The 23,699-nt window shown below is 43.8% G+C and overlaps 1 protein-coding gene across 1 annotated transcript; it reads right to left on the reverse strand.

Moving 5' to 3' along the window:
* Positions 1 to 1,281: 1,281 nt before the first annotated feature.
* LOC117584106 lies at positions 1,282 to 22,776 on the reverse strand. The gene is made up of 3 exons (XM_034272854.1): positions 21,990 to 22,776; positions 14,493 to 14,808; positions 1,282 to 3,154 (listed from the first exon to the last, which is right to left on the reverse strand). The coding sequence occupies exons 1-3, from the start codon at positions 22,079 to 22,081 to the stop codon at positions 1,682 to 1,684; spliced, it is 1,881 nt and encodes a 626-aa protein (XP_034128745.1). The 5' UTR covers positions 22,082 to 22,776; the 3' UTR covers positions 1,282 to 1,681.
* Between the last annotated feature and the right edge of the window lie 923 nt (positions 22,777 to 23,699).

Below are 23,699 nucleotides of genomic sequence, written 5' to 3' on the forward strand. Positions count from 1 at the left end.
GCCGCGCAGCGGCTTAGCCAAAGAGATGCAGCAGCAGCAGCAATGGCGACAGCTCGGCCCTACTCGCACAGGCGTGGGCATTCGCTTATGACTGGAGGATAAGTGGGGTTTTGGGAGTTAGGGTTTTTAGGGCTTCTCGAAAGTGGGTTCTTGGCCCTTTTAACTCTGAACATTGTTGTACTTATGTACTAAAGCATATTAAATATGTATGCAAAGTATTTATTTATTCTTTTATGTATATATATTTATATTTATATATACTCGTATATATATGTATGTGTGTTTCTGTGTATTTTTTTAGTAGTAATTTTATGTAATGTTCCGTTACTTATTTAGGTATGTATTATTTATATATGTTTATGGTTGATTTATATGTATATAATTTATATATGTATATATATATATATATTTATATATAATATAGTTTATATAATAAACGATTTTCACTTTCTTTTTTTTTTAGTTTTCTCTTTCGTTTGTTTTGTTTTTGTTTCTTCTTACGTTCGTTATTAAAGGGTTTTTTATGTTTTTAGGCTTAATCTTTCGTTCTCGCTCGCTTACATAATTAGAATTAAATTTTTTACACAAATATATCAACAAAAACTCAATAAGTTCCATTCAAAAAGTAATATGAATCCGTAAATAAGATAATAGTTAAAGTAAGAAATAATACAAGAAATAATTTAAAGAACGGTTAAATTAATGCGATGGTTTTTATAGAGTTCAACACATTTGCTTCTCCCACACGATCGTAAAGCATGTGTTTTCTATATATACGGGTATCCTATGTAGTATATACATACACCTTATAGATATATAGTATGCATGTATATTATATACTTTATGTTTTGCTTTTTTTAATGCGATTTCTTGCTTAGTTTATTCCATTGAATGATTTTCTCCAAAACTTTATATCCTTTTCTTCGTTTCGTTTCGTTTCCTTTTCTTTTCTCTTTTTGCTATTTATTGTTTCTCTTGTGTTTCCGAGTTTATTTCTTAATTTTTTTATTAATAAATAATAAAAAAAAAACTCATAAACTTTTATGTCTATTTTTTTTGTATGTTTTGTACTTTTGTTTGTTTCGTTATTCTGTTTTGTTGCTTCTGTGTTTTGTTTGTAAATCAATTTGCTTTCTCTCTGTTTTATTCGTTTGCACCTACTCCTCCTCCTACTTCATTCTTAGTCCTTAAGTTAACAATGGATTCTTTCTAATATTTTGCAATTAATTAATGTGGCTATGTACTCGCATTTCTATTTTGTGGAAAATTTTTGTTTTTTTTTTAGAAGAAAAGAATATTTTGAAAATCCAAAAATACAAAAATTGTTTCAGTTTCCGTTTCGTTTGTTTACTAATTTTTACATGAATTGTCTGCCTGTGATGCCGGTGTTGCCGCCTCTGGTACGTAACGGGTCTTTCAGTGCCCTTGCATTTGCATTTCTGTTACCGTTAGTGTTTAGATTACTGTTACTGTTGCTGCCGTTACGAGGAGGTGGCCTACCGGCGACTGTTACTGCATGTCTCTGCTTGTTGAAATTAGTTGATGTTGTTTTTGCTGTTGTTGCTGCTGCTTTCGCTGCTGCTGCTGTTGTTGTTGTTGCGGAAGCCACCGTTCGAGCGCCTTTAATACTAGCTCGTGCTGGTCCTGGTCGGGCGCTGGTCTTGGTCGCATCATTGGGCAATCAGGATGATGGCAGCTGCTTGGCCACAATAACGCCTGGGCGGCACTGCTTCAGCGCCGTGGTGATCGTCAGCTGCTGATTGCCGCCGCTGACACTGCTGCCACTTACAATGGTGGCTGTTCCCTGATGGTTACCGCCGCCAATCCCCGCACTCCCGCTGCTCTGCACCTTGAAGATGGCGGTGGGCGTCACACTGCTCCCGGTGGTGACCAAACCGCCACCATCCTTTGCCGTCTTGGCCGTAATGATGACCTTGTTGTTGCCCTTGATCTGAAGGAAGGGCCTCAGCTCCGCCAGCGCCGCATGCTGCTTGCCGGTGGTGAGGGCCAGTGGCGCGTCCTGGGCGAGCCTGTGATGATGGTGCTGCTGATGGTGGACACCCACAACGCCCGAGTGATGCGTGCTGGTGGTCACGATCTGGTGGTGATGATTCTGCTGGCTGTACTGCCTGTGCTCCGAACCGTTGTTGCCGTCGGAGAAGAGATGATCCCCCTCCAGGTGCCGAATGGCCTCGACAATTGTCTCCAGATTCTGGCGGTAGTGCACCGTTGGCACCGGCTGTTCGAGCTTCTCCGTCTTCACCTTGACGATCTTCTCGTGGATGCGCTCCACCTCCACCTTGGGCGTGGCCTTGATGGCCGCCTGCAGTATGGGCTGCAGCATGGCCGCACTCGGCGTACATCCTTCGGCATAGGCTTTGGCAATGGCATTCACGTTCACCTCATTCTCGGACTCCGTCGAGCTGTTGGACGACAGTATGACCTCCTCGTGCACGTGATCTTCTGTGATGATTTCGGTACCGGCGTCTGCTTCCAGCTCCTCAATGCTGGAGCACACCACCACCTGCTGCTGTCCGGTCAACTCGTCGATCTCCACATACGAGACGGTGCCGCCCAGCTCCTCCAGATCCTCGCTTCGCACAAAATTGTCCGTATGCTCGATGACCTCACGTGGAATGTAGGTGCCGCCGACGCTGCCGCCGCTAACCGCCGCCACAGCTGTGCCAGGTGGCGCTGTGGCCACGCTGTACAGCTGCCGCTTGATCATCTGCAGCTCATCCTCTAGCAGCCGACGCAGGCTGCGCTCCTTCTCCAGCTGTTTCTTTATTTCGACCAGCTCCTTGGCCGCAATAATGCTAGCGCTGTTCAATTTGGTGACTGCCGCACCGCCTGCCGACAGCAATGTCATCGGCTCTGGGGACATGGAGCCCAAGCCCTCGTCTGAGCTGTCGCTAATCGCCTGAATGCTGATGACATTATCCGTGAGCTTGCGCTTCTTGATGGCCACCGCCGTTGTGTTGCTGTTGGATTCGTAGCTGCCGCCGCTGGCAGCATTGCCACCGCTTTCGCCCGAACCGCCGCCTGCCTCATGCTCGCCCACCTGTCGCTTCAGTTCGCTGTTTTGTGTGAGAAGTTGCGTCTTTCCGTTCTCCAGTTCGACAATATATTGGAAGGTCTGTTGTAGGATGGCAGCCTGCAAAGAAGAGGGTAGAAAAAGTGGTTGAAAGATGGTAAAATTAAGGTAAAGTTGAGGTAAAATCTTGACTAACTGTTTGCCATTAAGAAATCTCTTTATATTTGTATGTACTTTACGGTTAATGTCATATGGAAAATAATTTGTGTACTTCCAGGCTCTCTCACACACTCTCACACTCTCTCTCCCTCTCTCTCTCTCTGTCAATGCAAATCATTCACAAGAAGCATACACATGCACATGGAAAGAGTGAGTGGGGAGACTTGAGTGAATGAAGAAATAAAGGGAAGCAGCATAATTGCCGAGGAAAGGGATGGGCAAACTTAATTGCAACAACAACATTCACACATATGTATGTATGTATGTGCATAAAATGCCTCTGCTTTTGCATTTCTCCATTGCCCTCGTCATCCGTCTGGTTTTGTTTGTGTGTTTTGCTCAGTGTTGCTGTGTTTTTCTGTTTTCTTGTTTCTTATTTTCCTTGTTTGTGTGGTGGTGTTTCTAGTAAACACTGTAGTAAAGCTTCGTTCTCATGCTTTTGCTCTTCTGCGCTATGCTGATGCTTTTGCGGTCGAGCGCCAAAGGTGAAGGAACTTGTGTCCTTCAAAATGCGCGCGCTCGCTCGCCACCATATCAGTTGCATTGCTCAACACTGGCTAACTTGTACAGTTTATTGCGTAGGGGGCCGGGCTTGAAAAACATATGTACTTCCATGCATATGTATACATGCATAACGGTGAAAAGTTTGCATAGAAAGCTGCTTTGCAGTTAGATGCATTTCACTGCGCGTAGGCGACATGTTACTGGTCTGCTTGCTGCATGTGCTCCAAAAATGTCTCTGGTAAGGAATATTGTAGCCATTTGAAGATAATGCCGGCACTAACACTACAGGGATTCAGTTACTGCGCTGGCTTTGATCCATGTACCCACTTTCTTGGTTCTAAGACTCCAGACTAAGACCAAGTTCCTTAAATCTCTTTGGTTCGTAGTCAAAAGGCTAATAGTCTCCCATCCCTATGAGTGCTATGCTGAATTCTGTTTGTCTTCTCCTGATGATAAATTCCCAAGATTACAGGCCACCCCCACACATGAGAATGTGTGCACAGCAAACACATAATACATGGGCACATACTTCACACATACGAGAGTAAGTATGAGCTTCATCATGGCTCAGGAATGCGTTGTGTGGCTGGAAATTCTTTTAGCTCTGATTGAAAAACAATAAATCTTATTCCACTTTGGTGTTGTTGCATTAATAAAACTTGTTTCTCATATGGGGGTACGGCGTACGTAGCGTCGCGTCGCACTGCTTGTTGTCGGAGGTCACTACTACTACAACAACAACAACAACAAAAACACTACATATCGTAGACGCCGGCATCGCGGCACAGCTGCTGGTACCCAATATCCATTCTCTCTCTCTTCCAAGCTGTTTTGGCGCTTCTCTCTCGCTCGATGCACACCAGCTGTCGGTGCCCCGCAAAAGCTGCAGAAAGAGTGGGATAGCAGCAATGTTGTTGTGTACAGTTTTCTCAGGTTTATTATGATTTACTCGCCCGACTGGCGGGCGCCCCTCTTGTCCTACACTTCTGATAAAATCACAGCCATCTCTCCTCAAGCATCTCCTCATCTGTCTGGCATCGATGGCATTGCAATGTCGCGAGCATATATTATTCTTATGAAAATTAAGAGAGCAATTTTTAAATAACAGCATAGTGCATTTAAGTTTAAATCTAGCTGATGTCATACACAAAGGCCGTTCATTGACTCCATTAGCGATATCGTTGGAGAGCGAATTGTATTGGAAGTCGCCGTCTTAATGCATTGGAATTATTGGAAAGATATGAACTCCACTCCCCTTGAGTTCAAGGGAGTTTGATAAATGGTTATAATTAAGCTAAGAAAAAGGGGTAGGAAAAAAAGACTTATAGTTATTTATTTGACGTGGACACATGCAGAAGTAGAGGATTTGACTTGACAATGACAAAGCTACTTTTTATAAGTAGAAGAACTAATGCCAAGTCATTGCTGTAAAAACAAAGACTAGTTTATAATCCCGTAAAGTGAAGCATATCCTCGCCTCACAACATATGACGGTTCAAAAAGAAGGAACAGAATCATCATAAACATTTCAAATAGAAACATAACTTTGAAATATTCGTATTCTCAATAATCTCAAGATTCAGCTACAGAGATTTTTAAAAACGCTCCCTATTAGAAGTTTCATTCACCTCTGATTACCTCTACCAAATTCTAAAATCAATTCTAAAAGATTTTTCCTATTGGATTTGCTTCCAGCACATGCTTTACCTTCTGATCTGTATATCATATGCTCTCGATAAGGTCGGAAGCCCATTCGAAGCCATCATATGGTATTCTTCTCTATCTACCAGCCATCCATGCTAGCCGGCATGTTAGGCCTTGGCCAATAAGAAAATTCGTCGTCGCAGTCGCTGCTTTTGCTTTCTTACGCAGTTGGAAAGTGCCGGCAAATAATACAGAGTGAAAAAAACACAACAAAAAAATCTATAAGCGACTACAGCTGTACCACCACCGCTCCACACCATACACACAGATACAATATTCGTAGTAGTGTGAGTGCGAGTAAACAAAAGGCAAACCCAAAATCAAAAGCATAAACAAAGAAACGACAAAGAAAAAATAAAAGACGATCAAACGCGCGTTGGTTGCTCCAACTTCCAACAAGAATCCCACCACCGTCGCTGCCGCAACGCGTTCGAGACACAAACAACAAACAACGTCGTCCGTCGTCGTCAGCAGAGAAGCGGCATTCAGCGTTGTCGTTTTTGCGGTGACTGTACCTTTTTTCCAACACCACCAACGAACCAGCAACAGTTCCAATACGAAAAACTTTTTGAATATTCGCCGGCGTCTGGCGTCGTCACAAATGTTGCTAGAGAGAGCGAACTCAGGTTTATGCTCTCTCTCTCTCTCTCTGCACATGGGAGCACTCTCTCCCGCTCACTGCTGCTGCTCTCTCAGTTTCGTTTCGTTCCGTTGCGCTACTTTGTTCGTTTCCATTCCGTTTCGTTGCTCTGTGACTGGTGAAACGGAAACAGTCGGGCCGCGCGGCGAACGTAGCGAAAAAACATGTGGGTCCAAGCTTTTGTCAGCTTTTTGCACTGCTTGATGTGACGTCTCTCTCTGTCTCTCATGCACGTGTACTGAGACTGTGTCTCTCTGAAGCTTTCCAGTTATTCCCATATTCAATTGGAAGTGTCTGGTGTTGCTCTCGGTCGTTCGCGCGCTCTCTCTCTCTCTCTCTTTCCAAAAAGAGTCTGGCAATCTGAAACGCATGTACAGCAGCAGCTGACGAGCAGCGGCTTTTCTGCTTCTATAAATGGCGCGTCGGTCTACAGCGGCGGCCTGTTTCTGCTGCTGTTTTTCCTTCCACCCTTCACACACCACACCACACTACACTGCCGTCTTTTTTATTTGATTGAATAAAACGAAATGCATAAAAATAGCAATGCTGCTGTCGCTGCTGCTGCCGCACTTATTCGTCATCAGCTGAGCTGGCAATTGAGTGAGAGAGAGAGATGGGACGGACGGCTCTGTATGTCTGCACATGTGTGTGTGTGTGTGTATTAGAGGGGACGACGACCACCCAACCCACGGGCACAGTCACTGCCTGAAAAACGTCTCCACTTGTCCGGTTCAGATTCAAATGCAGCCCCAACCCTCTTCAGGCCTACGTGCGTGCACGCATGCCTACGCGTGGCACTCTTCACCCAATATACTACTGTTTCAAGGAGCGCGCAAGCAGACAGCCGGAAAATGTAGTAAAATGAAAACAACATAAAAACAAAAATCAATTTATTTTTACAACTTTGTTGTTATTAGTTTGAGGCGGTCTGGCCCCGCCCCACACAAAAGCAAACAAACAGTACTTTATCTACTACAGGAAAACTGTCGCATGTAATGAAATCTCGGTTTCCAGGGAACATTTATAGTGTGTTTTTTGAAAACAAAAAGAGGAGAGTGTTGCACCTTATTTTATCGCACCTTGATCGCCTTTTTTAAAGGGAAGTCCCAGTTTACCGATTCAACTGTTTACTCTTTCCCTTTCTTTCTATACTCCATTTCCCTTTTGTGTTATTGCGTCGCTGCTGCGATTGCTGCTTATCAGGGACTGGTACCAGATGGCAGGTGTGTGTGTGTGTGCAAGTTCTCTTTGATGGAGAAGCAAGTCAGCTGACATTAATTTTTGAGCAAATTTTAGTTCCCCCCGAAACTGATGAAGAAACAAAAGCGTGTGTTGGCTTAGCTTGGAGTGATACTCATTAGCATTTTTTAGCATTTAGCTTTTGGCTAAAATTAGCAACAACGGGCAAACATAACGGAACCCGAGACGAGTACGTACCCGATTTGTTGCAGCAGAGCCAGAAACTATTTTGTTGCTTTTTAGCCATAAATATGAGAAATATGCGCCAGCACGAACACACACGTCGAGACTTTGCTGTTAATGTTGTTCCCATTTGCTGTTCCTCCCACACGAAATGCAAAAAGAAGAGGAAAAACAGCTGCGACTACTATTGCCGGCATTGATGCTTGCTCGCTTACTCACACTCACACATGGACGGATGTATGTGCGATTCCACCCACACACACACGGTCATACCGTTGTCTTTGGTTCAGTCGCACTCGCTCTTTCTAGCACACAGCTGGTTGGCGGCGCGCCCACCACGCTGGGCGCCAAACATGTGTTTCCCCCACACACATATACGCTCTCATAGCGGTTCTGTAAGCGAGAGTGTGTGCTGTTAATCTCACCAAAGACAGAGAGAGACGGGGGCTAAGAGAGCAAGCGGCACAACCTGGTGACAACATCGCGCGTATTGTGGTCATTCAGATGCGTCGGCATCGTCGGCGGCTAATGCACAAATTGAAGCTATTTTTATACTGCCACACTAGCAAACACACACACCCTACACCCCAGACACCCTTCGACACATGCTTACTGTAAAATAACAAAGGGAAACGAAAAGAGAGTAGCAGAGAAATGCCGTCATCGAAAGTTGTTGGGGTGGGGGCAACGCAAACGATTAGGCGCTAGGGGCGAGGTCACTTTTGGGGCAGAGTTATTTCTGTATGAAGATGGTTTGGGGCGCTTTTCATACAAAAGTTGCCAACAACAAAAAACACCTGCTGTGTTAAATCTATACAAACACCAGACAATACACATGCACATAAGATATAACATCTCTCCTCGCACTCAAGATTTTGCAAATTTTTAGCAAAATTTTTCAACGAGCTGATGCTGCTGACTCAAACAGTCGGAGCTAAAAAATAAAAGATATTACTGTATTTTAGGTATTAGTTGCCTCTAACGCTAACCTAATTAAATTCAAACACGTGCTGTTGTGAGCTCAGCTATGTACACACATTTAAGTTTGTACCAAAACTACATATATTTTACATACATATGTATATAAATATCTACATACATGAATACGTATATCTCCAGCAGTTGACGCAAGGCAAAAGTCGTAAAAATGGCAATTAAAGACCGCCAGCGTAGCGCAGCAATTGAAAAACTAACGGCCCAGGGCTGCTACTCAATAAAAACCTAACGGACTACCAGGGTTGCCGAGCCTTAAAACTGATTTAATGCTAGGAACACCATTGTAGCCAGTGTACCCCAATTTCATAACAAAATTGTCACTTGCACTTTTCGCTTCATTCAAAAAACCCCTAAGAAATCCCCTTTTACGTCAAAGGTCAATAAAACCTTTAACCCAAAGAGTGGCGAGTGGCAATGGGGTCTAGCCACGGAATGCCACGCGGTTGCTGCTGGTGCTGCTGCTGCCGGCGTTCGCTCACAAAGCTCATGGTCAATGAAAGCATTTAATTAACATAAAAAAAAGGTTACACACACACTCACACAAAAACACTCCTCTCTTTAACACACGCGAAAATGGTTGAAAGCGATTTGAATTTAAATAGAGAGAAGGGGGACAAGCACGAAGAATGAACAACAACAACAACAAAAGCCTTACATTTTTGTATGCCGGCAAAATGTTGTCGTTGTCAAATTCCAAAGCAGCAAACAACAACCAATGAAAGAGGCAAAGAGTCAGTCAGCGGCAGCTGACCCTCAAAAGCACACAACTCACACTCACACAAACTCTTCAAGTTTTACAGCATGAGAGAGAGAGATCAGCTGATCGGCTTTCATGTCATACTTATTTCGATCAATGTGTGTAAACACAACACAAGACAGCTGTTTTAATTAACCCAAAAAGCAACAACAAAAACGAACATTGAGGACTGTTATAAATACATGTACTATGTACTACATTTAATTACACTTCTGAATGATATGTATGATGACGCTTTCTCGGTGACTGGACTGGCTTTGTCGCAAGCTTATCTTACGACGCAATTGGGAAAGCTAAGCTTTTGCCGGGTCTAACCTTGTTTATTTAGCATTGTTGTTTTTGCTTGACCAGCAGCTGACTCTCCCGCCCTACCAACCGCCTCTTTCTCACACACTCTCTTGTACCGTAGGTACGTTTGTGTAATTGCGCAGCAAAAATGCCGGTTGGCCCGTTTAATTATTTTACACTCAATCTACAATATAGAAATTTATCGAGTTTTACCAGCACAGCCCAGCCCAGCCCGTGTTCCGTATACATATCAGCTGTTATGGCTGAATAATTTTCGATGGAAATCTCAATATTTATGACGCGGCATCTGCTCAGTGACTGATTTATGGGCAAAAACAATTGACTTGCATATCTTGAGCGGATCGAAACTGAACGGAACTACTACTAGCACACCACCAGAGCAGCACTGCACATACATATGTACATATTTACATACTAGAAGTAGTACTAGGGGAAATGGAGGCCGATGCCGAGGCCGTCATAGCAAGTCGTAGACGTTTAATGACGTTTAAGATACTCTTCAAGTGGGTATTGCTGCTTTGATTATTCTTAACAAATTATATTTGTTGTTGCCTATTTTAAATAACTTCTGAGTTATACAGTAGAATAAAGCTATCAAATGTTTACTGCCAGGTTAGGTATATTCATTTCGTTGGACTAGAGTAAGCTTTTTTCATCCTCATCATCTTAACCGGCATAAAAAAACAAAAAGAAGAGTTTGCTCGCTGCGATCTTTCTTGGCTTTGCCATTGATGAAAAAAAACCGTTACAGTGCAACAAAGTCATTAAATCCGGCGAGACGGCATTCCATGTTATCAACAACAACAACAACAAAGAGCATACTCTAAAGCTCTCGAAAGCCTGCAATTGACAAAGTGACGGCAGCGGCAACGATGTTGCATCGCGTCGTTTCGCCTCGAGACGATCTTCAGAGCCAGACAGACAGACGGGGGAGAAGTGCAGCCAACGACCGACCGATATTTTTGCAAGCTCTCTTGCACGCACACACACACACACAAACACACTGTATCTGTCTCGCTCTGTCTGCCCAGCAAGTAATTGATCCAATGCACATATGCTTTGGCTAGGCCATCGCCTTGCCTTTGCGTCTGTCGCGTCTGGCGGCCTGACTGCTTTCAGCTTTCTCTTTGCTTTGTGCATTCTTCTTTGGCTTCTCGCCTGCTGCTGCTGACTACTTTACAACACTGCAAGACACTGTAAAATAGTGCAATTATGCAGCGACCTTCTAGTCCTTAAAACATGCACCCCGAAGATTTATGAAGGATTCCAAAACGGAATCTCGACTTCTTAATTGACTCTCTGACTGGTGTTTTTAAAAAGGCATATGTACATACATACATATGTTTTGGGTTTAAATAATGGCAAAGAACAATTAGTTTCTGCTAATTACTCGCATTTTGTGTGTGAGGAAAATTGTTTGTTTGTTTGCCTGTGGGTTGAAATTAGGCACATCCACTGAAGCATGGAACTCATTTTGTGTTACAAAACAGCAGATGCAAATGCAGATGCTTAACTCCCTGCGTTAATTGGATTTCGAGACTAGGCTCCACCGGGCCACACTAGCGCCACCTGCAGTCGTAGTAGAGCAAACAGTTTTACTACGAAATGGAATTGAAAGTACAGCCTGCTACACACAATGCGCCATATACTGTACATGGGGGGTTATATAATAATCAGGTCGTACATACATACATACATGTGCTATGTACTACAGCACCTGTTATGTACTCTTCTGTAGTCACAAAACTGGGTGTTGGCGGCGTGTCCCAGAAGCACCAGCAGCAGCATTCGGCATCAGCATCTCTTCAACAGCCCGGACAGGGTCTACTGCCTGCCACTGCAATCCCACTGCGTTTCGTTCCGGCCAAAAGGTTGCACGACGATGCCAATGGCCTAGTGCACTCTACCTCCCTTTCCCACAACCCATTCCTGCCTTTCCATCAGCCCCTGCCACGCCCCTGTCGTCATCAGCAGCGCCGCGTAATGGAGCTCAAAGAGCCGGAGTCAAGGAAAAAATCATTTCGCCGGGCCAACACGAACCAGTGCGCAGCTGCAAAGCTGAACGCCCAATATTGTGATGATGGGTGGTGGGTGGGAGTATGGTGGTGAGGTTACACTAGCGAGTTCCAGTCTTTGGTCGTTCAAACAGCTGCCTACCAGGCGCCAGACAGACGCCACAAAAGCTAGGCCAGGCCACTGAGTTGAGGAACGATGAGAGCCAAAACGAAATGGCAATGAAACATGGGATACAGGACCCGAACACACGCTCAACCCCCTGCTGTTACACAGCTGTGCCAGTGGTGTGGGCTTCCATCTGTGCGCCAACATTTCTCTATATATTATATTTCCATTTCACGTTTGGCGCCCATTGTCCTATCTTGAATTTTTGGGGGTAGCTTTTGGCGCGCGTTTTGCCACTGGAAGGACTATGAGAGACCCAATCGATATATTCCAGTTTTGCGGCACCTCTCTCTCATTTGCTCTCTCTTTTGTTGTCTGAGTGCGGCACACCACCCTCTCTACCCACTTTAATGTAGGTTAGTTTTAGCTGCGGCGCGCCTAAAATCTCCAATGGACGCAGCAGCAACAGAAGCAGCAACAGCAAAAACAACAAATGGGGCACAACTGTACGCAATTGGATATTTGCACTCTTTAGCGCCACCTAGCGTGCAAGTTCAATGACCCCCGTCGTCCGGACCCAGCAATCACAGACTAGTGCACCCTTCCTTCCACCCACCACAACAGCAACAGAGTAGCAGCAGCAGCATTGCCCTGGGCTTGGGTTGCGGCTGGGGCGGGGCGGCGGCTGTGTGTATAACAGTTATGTACTGTACCCCCAACAACTATGCACTGGACTGGACGACAGTCATTATGTGTGCCGTGTGGCGTTCCGTTCCGTTCGTTGTATGCGTATAACTGTGAATGGCATGGCCGGACTTGGGGCCGGGCCTCGTTTAGTTTGTTTTTTTCTGTCAGCATTGCAGTTTTTTTGCTCCTCTTTCTTTATTTTTTTTCAGTTTTCTTTTCCGTGTGTTTGTGTGTGTGTGTGTGAGAGATCTGATTTCATTCGGTTTTTGTTTCTGCTTTTAAGGCCTACACTCACTCTCCCTCTATTGGTCTATGTAAAGACAAACATATGTACATATGTATGTATATAACAGTTATATAGCGGGCGTAAACTTGGTCAAGCTGTCGTCCCAGGTGTTCCGTTTCGCTCTCTCGCTCGGCGCTCGTTCTCTCTCCCTCTCTGTCTTACTATCGTTCTAGCTCTTTCACATATTTACTACAATGTTTACTATGTGTGACAGGCAAAAGTGCATAGAAGAAAAATCCATAAACTACTTGCACTAACATGCTCCGCTCCTCTGCTCTCTTCTGCTGCTCTTTTTACCTCTCCTCCGTTTCGCCCCTCTTTTGCTCACTGTCATGCACATTATGTCATTCATCAGTCGCGCTGCCAGCCCTGTCGTCACACTTGATGTTTGTGCTTTGCCCTTTTTGTTCGTTTTTCGTAGTATTTTTAATATTTACGCGTTTTTCTTCCCGTTTTCTCTCTGTTTCTTGGTTGCCTTGACTCTAGCTCTTTCTTGTTGTTTATACTGAGGCCTTGTTTTTTCTTTTTCGTTTTTTTTTTCTCATTCTGATTTATGGGAAAATGCAGTTTGGGTTGACATTTTTCAATTTGCAATAAATAAGCTGAGCTCCGAAAGCTTAAAGGAGTAGAAAAACGAACATTGCATTGGCTTATTGTTGTTCAAACGAGGAAAGGCTGTATTGCATGCGTTTACTTGATCAGGACTATATTTAAGTCCAGAAAGCAGTGTTGAAATCATTCCAATTTGAGCTTATTTCCAGCCCTAATTCCTTTGCCCACACAGCAGACCAGACACATAAATTACGCCAACAAAAAATCGCAAAGTGAATCTTGTTCATTCTTTAATGTAACATTTGCTTGATTTAGTGCCGTCTGCCCGAAAAACTCAAGGTGAGAGAAGAGGTTTTGGGTTGCGCGGACACTGAAATTGTGGATGCCCTCGCCACGAATGCTTTAACTTTATTGTTGTAAAAATGTGAGGAGTCTGGGTATCTCTCTCTCGTAATATCTATGAAAGAATTTCTGTCCATACGTTGAGCATCTGAGTGTCCTTCCCACTGCAAATGCTCATCCACTCCTTTTAAGCTTGAGTGGTAATACCCTGACAACCCATCATCAACCTTTCGACAAGGCCGTCTCACCGGCCAGGCAGCCAAAAGCCCTTCAGCTTCTCCTTAACATGCGCGTCACAACAAATCGATGCCGTCTCAAGGTGAAAATCCCATAAATATAAGAACATGTGTGTATGCAAAAAGTACGAAAAAAAAAGGAAAACCACATAAAAAGAAAAAAAGAGGAGAAACGCCTCCAACCAACAATTGAAAGGCGCCACACGGTTACGTTGCGTTGCGTTGACGACTAAATGTCGAAAAGGGACCTTCAAAGCTCCACCTCTCTTAAAACAAAATATAAACGTGAAGCTTTTCGTAAAGCAGTGTGTGTGTGTGTGGACACAGGAGTCGCCGGCAATTTGTCAACATGTGTTTGGGCCCTGTAATTGCGGCTCAGGCTCAGGGTTCAGGTTAAATGTAATTGGAGTTGCGTGTGCAAAAGACAGACGGACAAGGGGGGATTTGACCATAAATGGTGTTGAGAGATGTGCAAGAGAATCATGATACACCGAGCGAAAGCGTGCCATACATAAAAGGGGGGTATAAATAAAAAAAATTCGTATTTCAAGTAATTCAAAGCATATTGTAATATTGCATCTTTTAAGTTTAGAATTTCAAATAAAATCATTAAAAACCTCCACTCAGAGAAAATGTTTTTTTTCTGTTAGTGTAGGAGACAATCGTATAATTTGAGAACTTACCTTGCTCAACTTTTCGCCCTCGTGGCGGGGCAGAAGAGAGCGCAGACTCTGGAAGCCCGCATTGATGCTCTGCATTCGTCGCCTCTCATTGCTGTTGGCTATCTCCCGCCGAATCCTCTTCTCGCTATCTGCCACGGGCTTTCCATCACCATCACTGATGGCCCCACCGCCAGAACCGCCGCCGCCTCCTCCCCCCTTGGATGTGTTTGTGCCGCTCATATTCGATTGGCGTCGCTGGGAGCCTATTGTCTGATGCTCCGTCTCTGAGGTGTAAATGTGATAGGTGTTCTCTCCGCCCGAATCCTCTAATTGTAATCTGAAAATGAAAAAATTGATAAGGTGTTAGTAAAAAAGTGTCAAAGGTTGCCATAAAACTGAATATTTGGCAGTAGTTAAGGAAAGTTTAAGGAACTAGATTTGTTGTGAAGACTGTATAATATATTAATAATGTGGTTTAATTGGAGAAACCAAAGTATTTTTTACCCAATACGGTATTCACTATAAACAGTAGTTGATTCTTTGGAAAGACGACCATCTAGGGTTAATGATAATTCCACGTCTGTTGAACAATTCCCACATCTGAGCGACCAGACAGACTAATATTCGTATTGTGCATATTTATGACTCAACGTGGCTTATCGCCGCCCAAACATAAAACCAATTAACTTTTACAATTTATACAATACAATCACACCTACAGCAACACACACACCCAATGGCGTTGAAAAATTCATTCATTCATAAATTCACAATTCCATTCAATTCAATTTTAGTTGAACCCGTCGCTGCCGCCACAACAGCGCCAATATACTTACACACACACACGCATACCAAAACGAGTACGAGCATGTGTACACACACGCCTACACACAGAGAGTTGTCGCAGTCACGACGCTCTGGCAGCAGAGAAGAGCAGCAACATGGGCGCACAACAAAACGGAACAAGAGTTGGGGATAGATAGGCACTACTTGTGTATACCGTGTACATCTAAATGTAACGCATTATATACTTTTCAGAAACATGAAAACTATAAAAACGGTATATTACCCTCTCTTTTTCTGAATGGATGCCATTTACTTTTCATACATTTCAAAAACATTCCAATAACCCTCAGCAATCACAGCATACTCCTTCCAGTAGAGGGTATCAATAACTGCACTATCCAACAGCAGCAGCAGCAACATGTAAAAGAGCGCACAAAAGCAAAGGCCAAGAGTGGGAGAGAGCGAGAGCCGCTCAGCACAGCTGTCAATATGGTATTCCTTTGTTATTGTTGCCATCACTGTCGTGATTGTGTGTGGATTTGATGTTGTTGCAGCGCAGACTCTTGGCTTTGGATTTAGTTGCAGGCAAGCAAGCCATGTTAATAAGAAGGTAGGCGCTTAATCTCTATCTAATGAGTGCCGAATAGAGGCCGCCACAGCTACAATATATGTTACTTTGGCTTGGTCTTGTGTTGTCCTGGGTCTATGCTGCAGGCAACATAGCATCCGTCCGGCCGTCTTGGTCTCAAGAATTCCAAACCGGTTTACCCGGTAACAGAAAGACAGACATAAGCACAAACGCGTTTGCTTTTCCACAGTTGCCGCTGGCTTGCTTGGCCTGCCTAATGAAAACAATTTTCACAATGGTATGCTCCTACCTTCATGCATGTCTGATAGAGTGAGAGGGAGTGAGGAGTGTGTGGTAAAGAGGCATTGCCCAGAACGAGACGGACACTGTGTCTGCGTAAAAGTTGCAACACTGCATTCCTCCAGCTAAGAAGAACATTTCCAAAGACGACGACGACGACGACGACGCTGCTAGAAAATATTAGAGTCGGCATCCGTTGGGGGGTTGTATGGTTTATTTTTAGCCACATAATCCAAAGGTCGTTCTCCGGCTGCAGCAGCAGCAGCAGTAGCAGCAGCATTTTTGCGGCAGTCGAAGAAGGAGATGGCAATAGAAGATGCTGCTGCTGCTACTTCTGGAGTTGGTCAACAGCAGGCGGATGTTGTGGCACAGGAATGTGGCTAGCTTCTGGCTCCAGTGCCTGTTTCTGGCTCTTTGGCTTTGGCATTTTCCATTTTCCCCCCATTTATTTTCTATGTTTTTTGCACAATACAAGCCAAACACGGAGAGGAGATCTAAAAAAGTTGAATGAAACTACTCGGGGAATGCACTAGCATATTGCATGCTGCTGCTGCTGTTGCTCTCTTGTGGTGCCTTTTTGTGTTCCTCCAAAAATACACCTGTGTGTGGGTCGGTATTTTATGATGGGTAATTATTTGAGTTAAGCAGAGCGGAGTCAAGGCAGTGAAAATATTTGATCCACAAACCAAAATACCTGCACTTTCAGGAAGTATTCCACTGAGAAGTAGAATATTCCGGAAATTGTTTTCCATGTTTCCAGAGATGGAATTAAATCTATTGTAAAGTTTCTTTTGGCCAGTTTAATCCGAAAATCCAGTAAATGTTTCGTTTTTTCTGCAGTTTTACACAATATATGAAACAGATTCTTTCCATCATTTTTCCCCCATGAGTCAAAGGAAATTATGAGAACTCTATTTAAATTTTGATGAACTATGTATTTATTTATGGAATACAGAGAATGCACAGATTCCCCAAGCAAACATTCTAGCTTCTTCCGGAAGTCTACCCATCACAATGTTCTAGAATAAGTTTCTTCCCCTCTTGGGGGGGCACACAAATTGTTCTTCTTAGAGAGTTTGGGGGCTTTGCAGCAACAGCTGTTCAAAATAAAGTTTAATTATAGCACGCAGCCAGTGCTGCACAACAACACGCGCCAACAGCTGCAGAGCCAGTGTGACCCCATCTTAAAATAAAAAATACAAATAATTGGGTGGGGGAGAGGCACGCAGAGAGACTTGCATTTCACATTCACATTTTTAATTGCAATTAAGATGCAGCACGCATTTTTTGCATTTCACCAAAGCGACAAGACAAAACCTTAGATGGTCGAAGCATTCGATACCCTACAGAACCATTTTGCTCAGGGGAAAATGCGCTTAAGAAGAGACAGAGAAAAGGAGAACGGTTAACAAAGCCTATTGCTCTGCGTTGCCAACATATGTTCATAGTCATTATACTGCTTAGGAAAGGGTATAACGAAAACAGTGGAACATATGACATACGACAGCTGGTTGTTGGTGCGGGCTCTTGGCTTCTGCTGCACCATGCTGCGCGCTGCCAGAGTTCAATGTAGTTCATTGGCCACTTTTCGCCAACACACACACACACACACAAGCAGAGACAGAGAGACACGCAACACGATAAACAGAGATAGAGAGAGAGAAAGAGAGAGACAAAGCCGAAGTCACGAGTACCATCGAGAGCGGTCGACGCCGCTGCTTCTGCTGTTGCACCTAACGACCCACTCCCCCACCCGCATAGCACCGCACCTCACCACCTTCCCCCCCTCTGGGCTGCTGTTGCACTTTGCACATAAATTGTACATACGTTTATTGGGTCACTGCTTACGTCATTATTTCACTGGAATTCGTCGTATTGCCTCTGCTACTGCTGCTGCTGCCATAGTTCCTGTGAAGCAGGTGAAAACGGGGGCATGTATCAGGATGATTCGCGAGGCTTGTGGCCCGGGCGAAAAGGATAGATGGAAGGGAGAAAGCCCGGCATTTTCAATTCATAAAGATAAACATGAAATTATGCAACACACGAAAGGTAAACAATGATAGGAAACATGTAACACAAAGGACAGCAGCCAGCGCCCCACTCTGCCCCTGTAAGTCGTCCTTATCAGCCTTGCCACACTCTTTTTGGTGGATGGGATGCTGCTTAAACAAACAAAAACGTAGAGAAGCAGCCGAAGGGTTATGCGTGGCAGGAAGAAGAAGTCGGTAAAAGGATTGAGGACAACCTTGAGATGGAGACTCTGAATTGAATAAAATTTAAATAAAAATCACGTAATAGGGGAGCTGCCTAGAAAAATTTTCCACAGTTGTAAAGGATTAAATTTGAGAAAGAGACAGCTGGACATTAATAAATATAAACCAAAGCTTAACAATGGAATTTAATTGAATAATATTTACATATGTTAAGCAATATTTTACACTCAAATACCATAGATATTTTAAGACCCAAACAACCTGTAGATCCTTTGAAAAATTTACAGTTTAAATGAGAAGAGAAATTCCCTTAAAGCTTAGTACAAATTTCAAGCGATACAAAATGCTTCAGTTATATAAAGCAATTAAATAAAAACCCCTTCTTGAGTTGCTCCAATACATGTCCAGAGACTGGACACACACCTTTGGTGGAGACTGTATTGAGAGATCAGAGTCGGTGGCAGCGACGCTGACTGCGCGACTGCAGCGGGTCTGAGGGCGAAATGAAATGCAACGCAATAAACGCTTTCCACTTGCGTAATTTGTGCAACAAAGTAAAGGCGCCATAAACTAATGAAATATTTTAAAATCGACCAGATAGATCCTCTCGCACTCTTCCCCGCTCTCTGTATCTCTCTGCCTCTCTTAACTGCTCTCTATCTCCACCATTTGGCGCCATACTTGCCATAAAAATATAGTAAAAGCAGAGGCACAGATACAGATAGATTACATAAGGCCAGGTCGGAATGAGGTAATACTACAGTGGGTGGAGGAGAGACATTCATCGTCCTCTCAGGTTACACAGGGTTGTGGCTGAAAAGGGGGGTATGTATGCGTGTGGCACAGAAAGTGCATAAATCATATCTGGTGCAAACAAATTTGCCATAATCTGCCACTTGTCGACCAGTGGGAGGGGAGTGCCAACGGAGATGGTGTGCGAGAGAGTGAGGGTTGGCTGGTGTAGTGTAGTAGTAGTTTGCCGCCATCGCCTCCTCCCCCTCTTGCCATTGCACGAAAAACCGTTGTACACAAAAATCATGTGTTTTTCATAAACAACCCGAAGCCGCCACTCAATGCTTTGCTCTCACGCCCTCGCACTCATTACTCTCCCACAGTCGAGCGCGCGCGCTCTCTCTCTTTCTTTCTTTGTCTACTTCGCAGGTTGCCAATAAATGCCGCTTGCAAAAAACACACGAAACATAGAATGAGACGTCGAAGCTATTGATACCCTCTCACTATTGTCCGTTCTTAACTGCTATTTGGTTCATAGTGAATTATACTATTTTTCTATTGCTTAAATCTTCTGTGAATGATACCTCTTGCAAAGGGTATAACAAAGCAGGCGAAACGTTTTGGCATATGAAACGTGGAAGCAGCACACGGCGGGCATCGCCCAAACATTTTGCGCAGCAGATTTTTATCTATGTTTGTATGGGTGTGTCTGTGTGCGAGTGTTTGCTCGTTTCGTTTTCTTTCATTTTAGTAGCTCTCACTTGCACGCTGCCCTGCTGGTTGCCTGCACCGAGAGCAGCTTTTGTGTATACTTTTTTCAATGAAACGTGTGTAGTAGTAGAAAAAAGCATTCGCCGTGTGGCGGCATCTGTACTTTTGCGAATCTCTCTCTGACTCGCTCTCACCCACACCAGCAAAGGCGCAACAAGCTTTTGAGTGCAATTCAAACACACCACAGACAATCGTGCTCTCCTGCTCTGACAGCAAGCACACTCAACTCTTGCTCACACACACTTCCAGACCGAGAGAGTGATGCTCTCTTGGCGGGGTTTATATACTTTTCGCAAACTGGGGAGCGGCTCTTATAAAAAAAACTGCAAGCTGACCCGAGGAGAATCGAGTTGTGGATTCTAAAGACGAGCTGAGAAACTTCCCAGCGTGGCGTGGCAGCTGTCTGTGTGCTTTCCAGTGAGAGAGGCGACAAAGAGTATGGTCGAGAGTGGAGTGTGTGTGTGGGGTAAAAGCGGAAATGACGCCACATGGTGAGGCAGGCGGCACCGTAGTATTTGCAAATGTGCAACGTGTGGAGACTTTTAGCCGAGGCACGCCGCAAAGCAGCTGCTGTTAAAACGCAGTTCCCTCCCACACACTGGTGGCTAAAATAGTATGGAAGTCGCGTATTTAAATCAGCTAAAATGGTCAGCTGTTACTGATTTTCGAGAAAACGATGATAATAATGAAAACATGCGAAATTTTATAGATAAGCATGTTCAAAGAGAGCCTTGCAACCCCAGCTGTGTGAGATTAGAGGGTGACGCGACTGTGCTGGGTGTTGCTCTGTGCACACTCTCTCCCTCTTTGCGAAGAACATATGTACATACAAATGTCAGATAAGCGGCGTGACGTGTGAGGGCCATATGATTCTGATAAGCCGGCACAACTTTCGCTTTGAAAACTGCAAAATTCGACCAAATACATAAGAGAGAGCCACCAATAAGAAAGAAGGTACGATCAACAAATACAGCAATAAAGAAAGAAAAAGAAAATTAAACTGTACATTTCTGGGCTGGTGCTACGCTCTTCTTTCTTTTTAGCGCACTTTTCCCCTAACACAGCACAGCAGAGCAATCGCATTGCCACTCTGCACTCCTCTCTCCTCTTCATTCCCTTCAGAGCATTTTTCACTCGCACTCTCAGCCACAAGGTGGTCGTCTCGTTGTCGGCCACTGTTGCGCTTGTGTGGGTGTGTGTGAGAGAGAGAACGAAAACGACGCCGCTCAGGTAGAAGCACATCGTGTGAATAGTGCAAAACCATATGATGATACACGCATACCGGTACAGCTGATTTCGATTCGACTAGCATCAGAAAAATGTTGATTAGTTAGGCAACCAGTGATAAGCAGAGGGAGAGGGACAGCTGTTTCCTTCGAACATGTGAGCGCAAAGAAGAGAACAAGAGGGGAGAGAACTGCATGATCGGATGGCTGACTGGCTGCTAGCAGCTGTAAACGCTTCGAGAGAGAGATTTAAGGCCGAATTCATGCTAAAAATATACTATAAATGTATTTCGATGCTCAATTAACCAAATATTTATTCGTTTATGAGCTCAAATGCTGGGAGTTTTCTGTACTTTTCTACTGGCACAATATTTTGGCCTGCAGTGTGGAGCCGCTGAATAAATTGACAAAAACAGCCGTTTTTACAATATGGACGACGACAACGAGGCAAAAAGACAAGAGCAGAGCGTACAAAAAGCCAGAAAGAGCGGAACAAGAGGAAGAGAAGGATGATGAAAGAAGAAAAAAAAAGTAGCGTCACATTTATTCCAGCAACAAGAAACAGCATGGAAGTGGAATGGTGTGGAAATGGGAATGGAATTCGACTGCATTGGTAGTGGTGGTGGTTGTGTTTTTGTGCCGTATTTGTTTTGTCGGCAAAACAGGCGGCAAAAGGTTCTCGCTCTCTCTCTCTCTCTCGCCGTCACTGTGCGCTCTCACTCTCTTAGAAACGAAGGAAATCAAAAGGGAGAGAAAGAGACCGCGCGTTCATAGTAAAAATAATCAATAATTTGCGTGATAAAAAATGCAACCTAAGCTGTGGGTTTCTTGTTACTGTTATTCGTAGAGGCAAAAAACATAAACATTTAACCGTAAAGTCGGGTAATGCGATCTTGCGGATGGGACGTGGACGTTGACTTACTGTAATTCCTCATCCAATTCCTCTGCGCTGTTGTATTCGGCGTTTTCTAGTATGACTTCCTCCGTTTTGATGGCGACCGGTACTCCAGACATGTTTGATCGTGTGTTGGCTTATTGTGGGCGACTCAAATCGCACAGTGATCGTAGTTGTCGTTTTTCTCCCAATACTTCTCTTAGCCACTGGTGAAGCACGTGTTTTTATTGTTGCTATTTTGTTGCATTTACTTTGTTGCAGCCTCTCTACTCTCGTCTCACTATTTGTTGCTGTACTTGCACTTTGTTGTTGTTGCTATTCTGTTTCCACTTCCACTCTTATCGCTTCTACTCTTTACACTCTGCTCACACACACACGTACTGCTATCGATCGTTGTGTCAGCTGGTCTTTCAGCTGCTTATTTAGCGGCAAATTGTTTGGCCCACACACACAAACACACTCACGTATTCCGAAAAATATTCGATTTTCGCTGATTTGATACCGATCCTGGGCGCTCAGAGTGCGAAGTTTTCCTCTGGTGCAATTCGCAGCTGTTTTTTATTTTGCTACAGCACTTTGGTATTCACTAATACACACGCGCGCGCACTAGTTACAATGGATGAACTGTACATTAAGCGCCAAATATCTGTTGTTCGCGACACTGTGCTATATTTGAGTATTTTTTTTGTATATTTGTTGCTGATGATATTTTTGCAAAAATATCAATATATCAACGAAGTTTTCGACACTATTTTCACGTTGTTTCCCTATTTTCCTTGTCCGCGACCCGCGTGTAACATGTTTATCAAAAAAAGCTTGATTTCGAAATATGGCTGCGCGCGCTGACGAGGGGTTCCCATTGTGAACGGTTTGTCGCTATTGTGAATGGGAAGTTTTGGGGGAAATTCTTGGCAGGGAAATGCTCTCTTGTGTGTAAACGGTCAGGGAAATGCTCTCCTGTGTCTAAACGGTCAGGGAAATGCTCTCCTGACGGACTCACTTTGGCGTTTCAAACATGAGCAAAAAGTTACCACAGCAATATCCCATGTCCGAAATATTTTTCCCCGACTTTGATGTTCTATTAAATATATTAATTATATTAATATTAGTTAGGATTCTCAACGCTTAAATTATAATTTTATCAGATTTATCAAGCAGTACTCCACAAGATTGGCTAGTTTTTATGACCTTCTATTGGATTGGTCTGGATGTCTGTAGAGGAATTGTGCTTGATGGGGTAAAACTGCATATATTTCGCAAACTATTTTGCAAGAAATGAAAATGAGAAGACTTTCGATTTGGGGGAACAGCCCTCACAGTGATTTAATCTAATATTATAAAATGCCAATTGAAAACTACCGCCATTTTGACCAGTGCTCAACAGTGTTTTCCCAACGAGATTCCCAATCGGCGAGAGAATATCCCTGAAAGGAGAGAGCAAATCCCACTAAGTAGAGAGAAAATACCTCAAAAGAGAGAGAAAAAATTCACTACGGATAAGAGAGAATATCCCCCAGAGGGAAAATTGAAAAAACAGGGGTGTATGTGTTTCGGTACCCTATATTCTTGAATGTAAAATATACATAATAATAAAAGAACAAAATCTGCCGTCCGACCCTCAAAAGTATACCTTTTCGATTGCAAAAAATACCCCAAATATGCCGATGCTAATCATACAACATCATTTGATATTCTGATAATATTTCCAGCAAGCTATGACTCTCAGCTCTGATACTA

Source organism: Drosophila guanche, unplaced genomic scaffold (assembly GCF_900245975.1).
Source record: "Drosophila guanche unplaced genomic scaffold, DGUA_6, whole genome shotgun sequence".
NCBI lineage: Eukaryota > Metazoa > Arthropoda > Insecta > Diptera > Drosophilidae > Drosophila > Drosophila guanche.

Coding starts and splice junctions, on each gene's coding strand:
- LOC117584106 (XM_034272854.1), bottom strand. CDS start 22,081: ATGTCTGGAGTACCGGTCGCCATCAAAACGGAGGAAGTCATACTAGAA. Junction 14,809..21,989: donor GAATTGGATGAGGAATTACA/GTAAGTCAACGT, acceptor TTTCATTTTCAG/ATTACAATTAGAGGATTCGG. Junction 3,155..14,492: donor AGGGCGAAAAGTTGAGCAAG/GTAAGTTCTCAA, acceptor TCTTCTTTGCAG/GCTGCCATCCTACAACAGAC.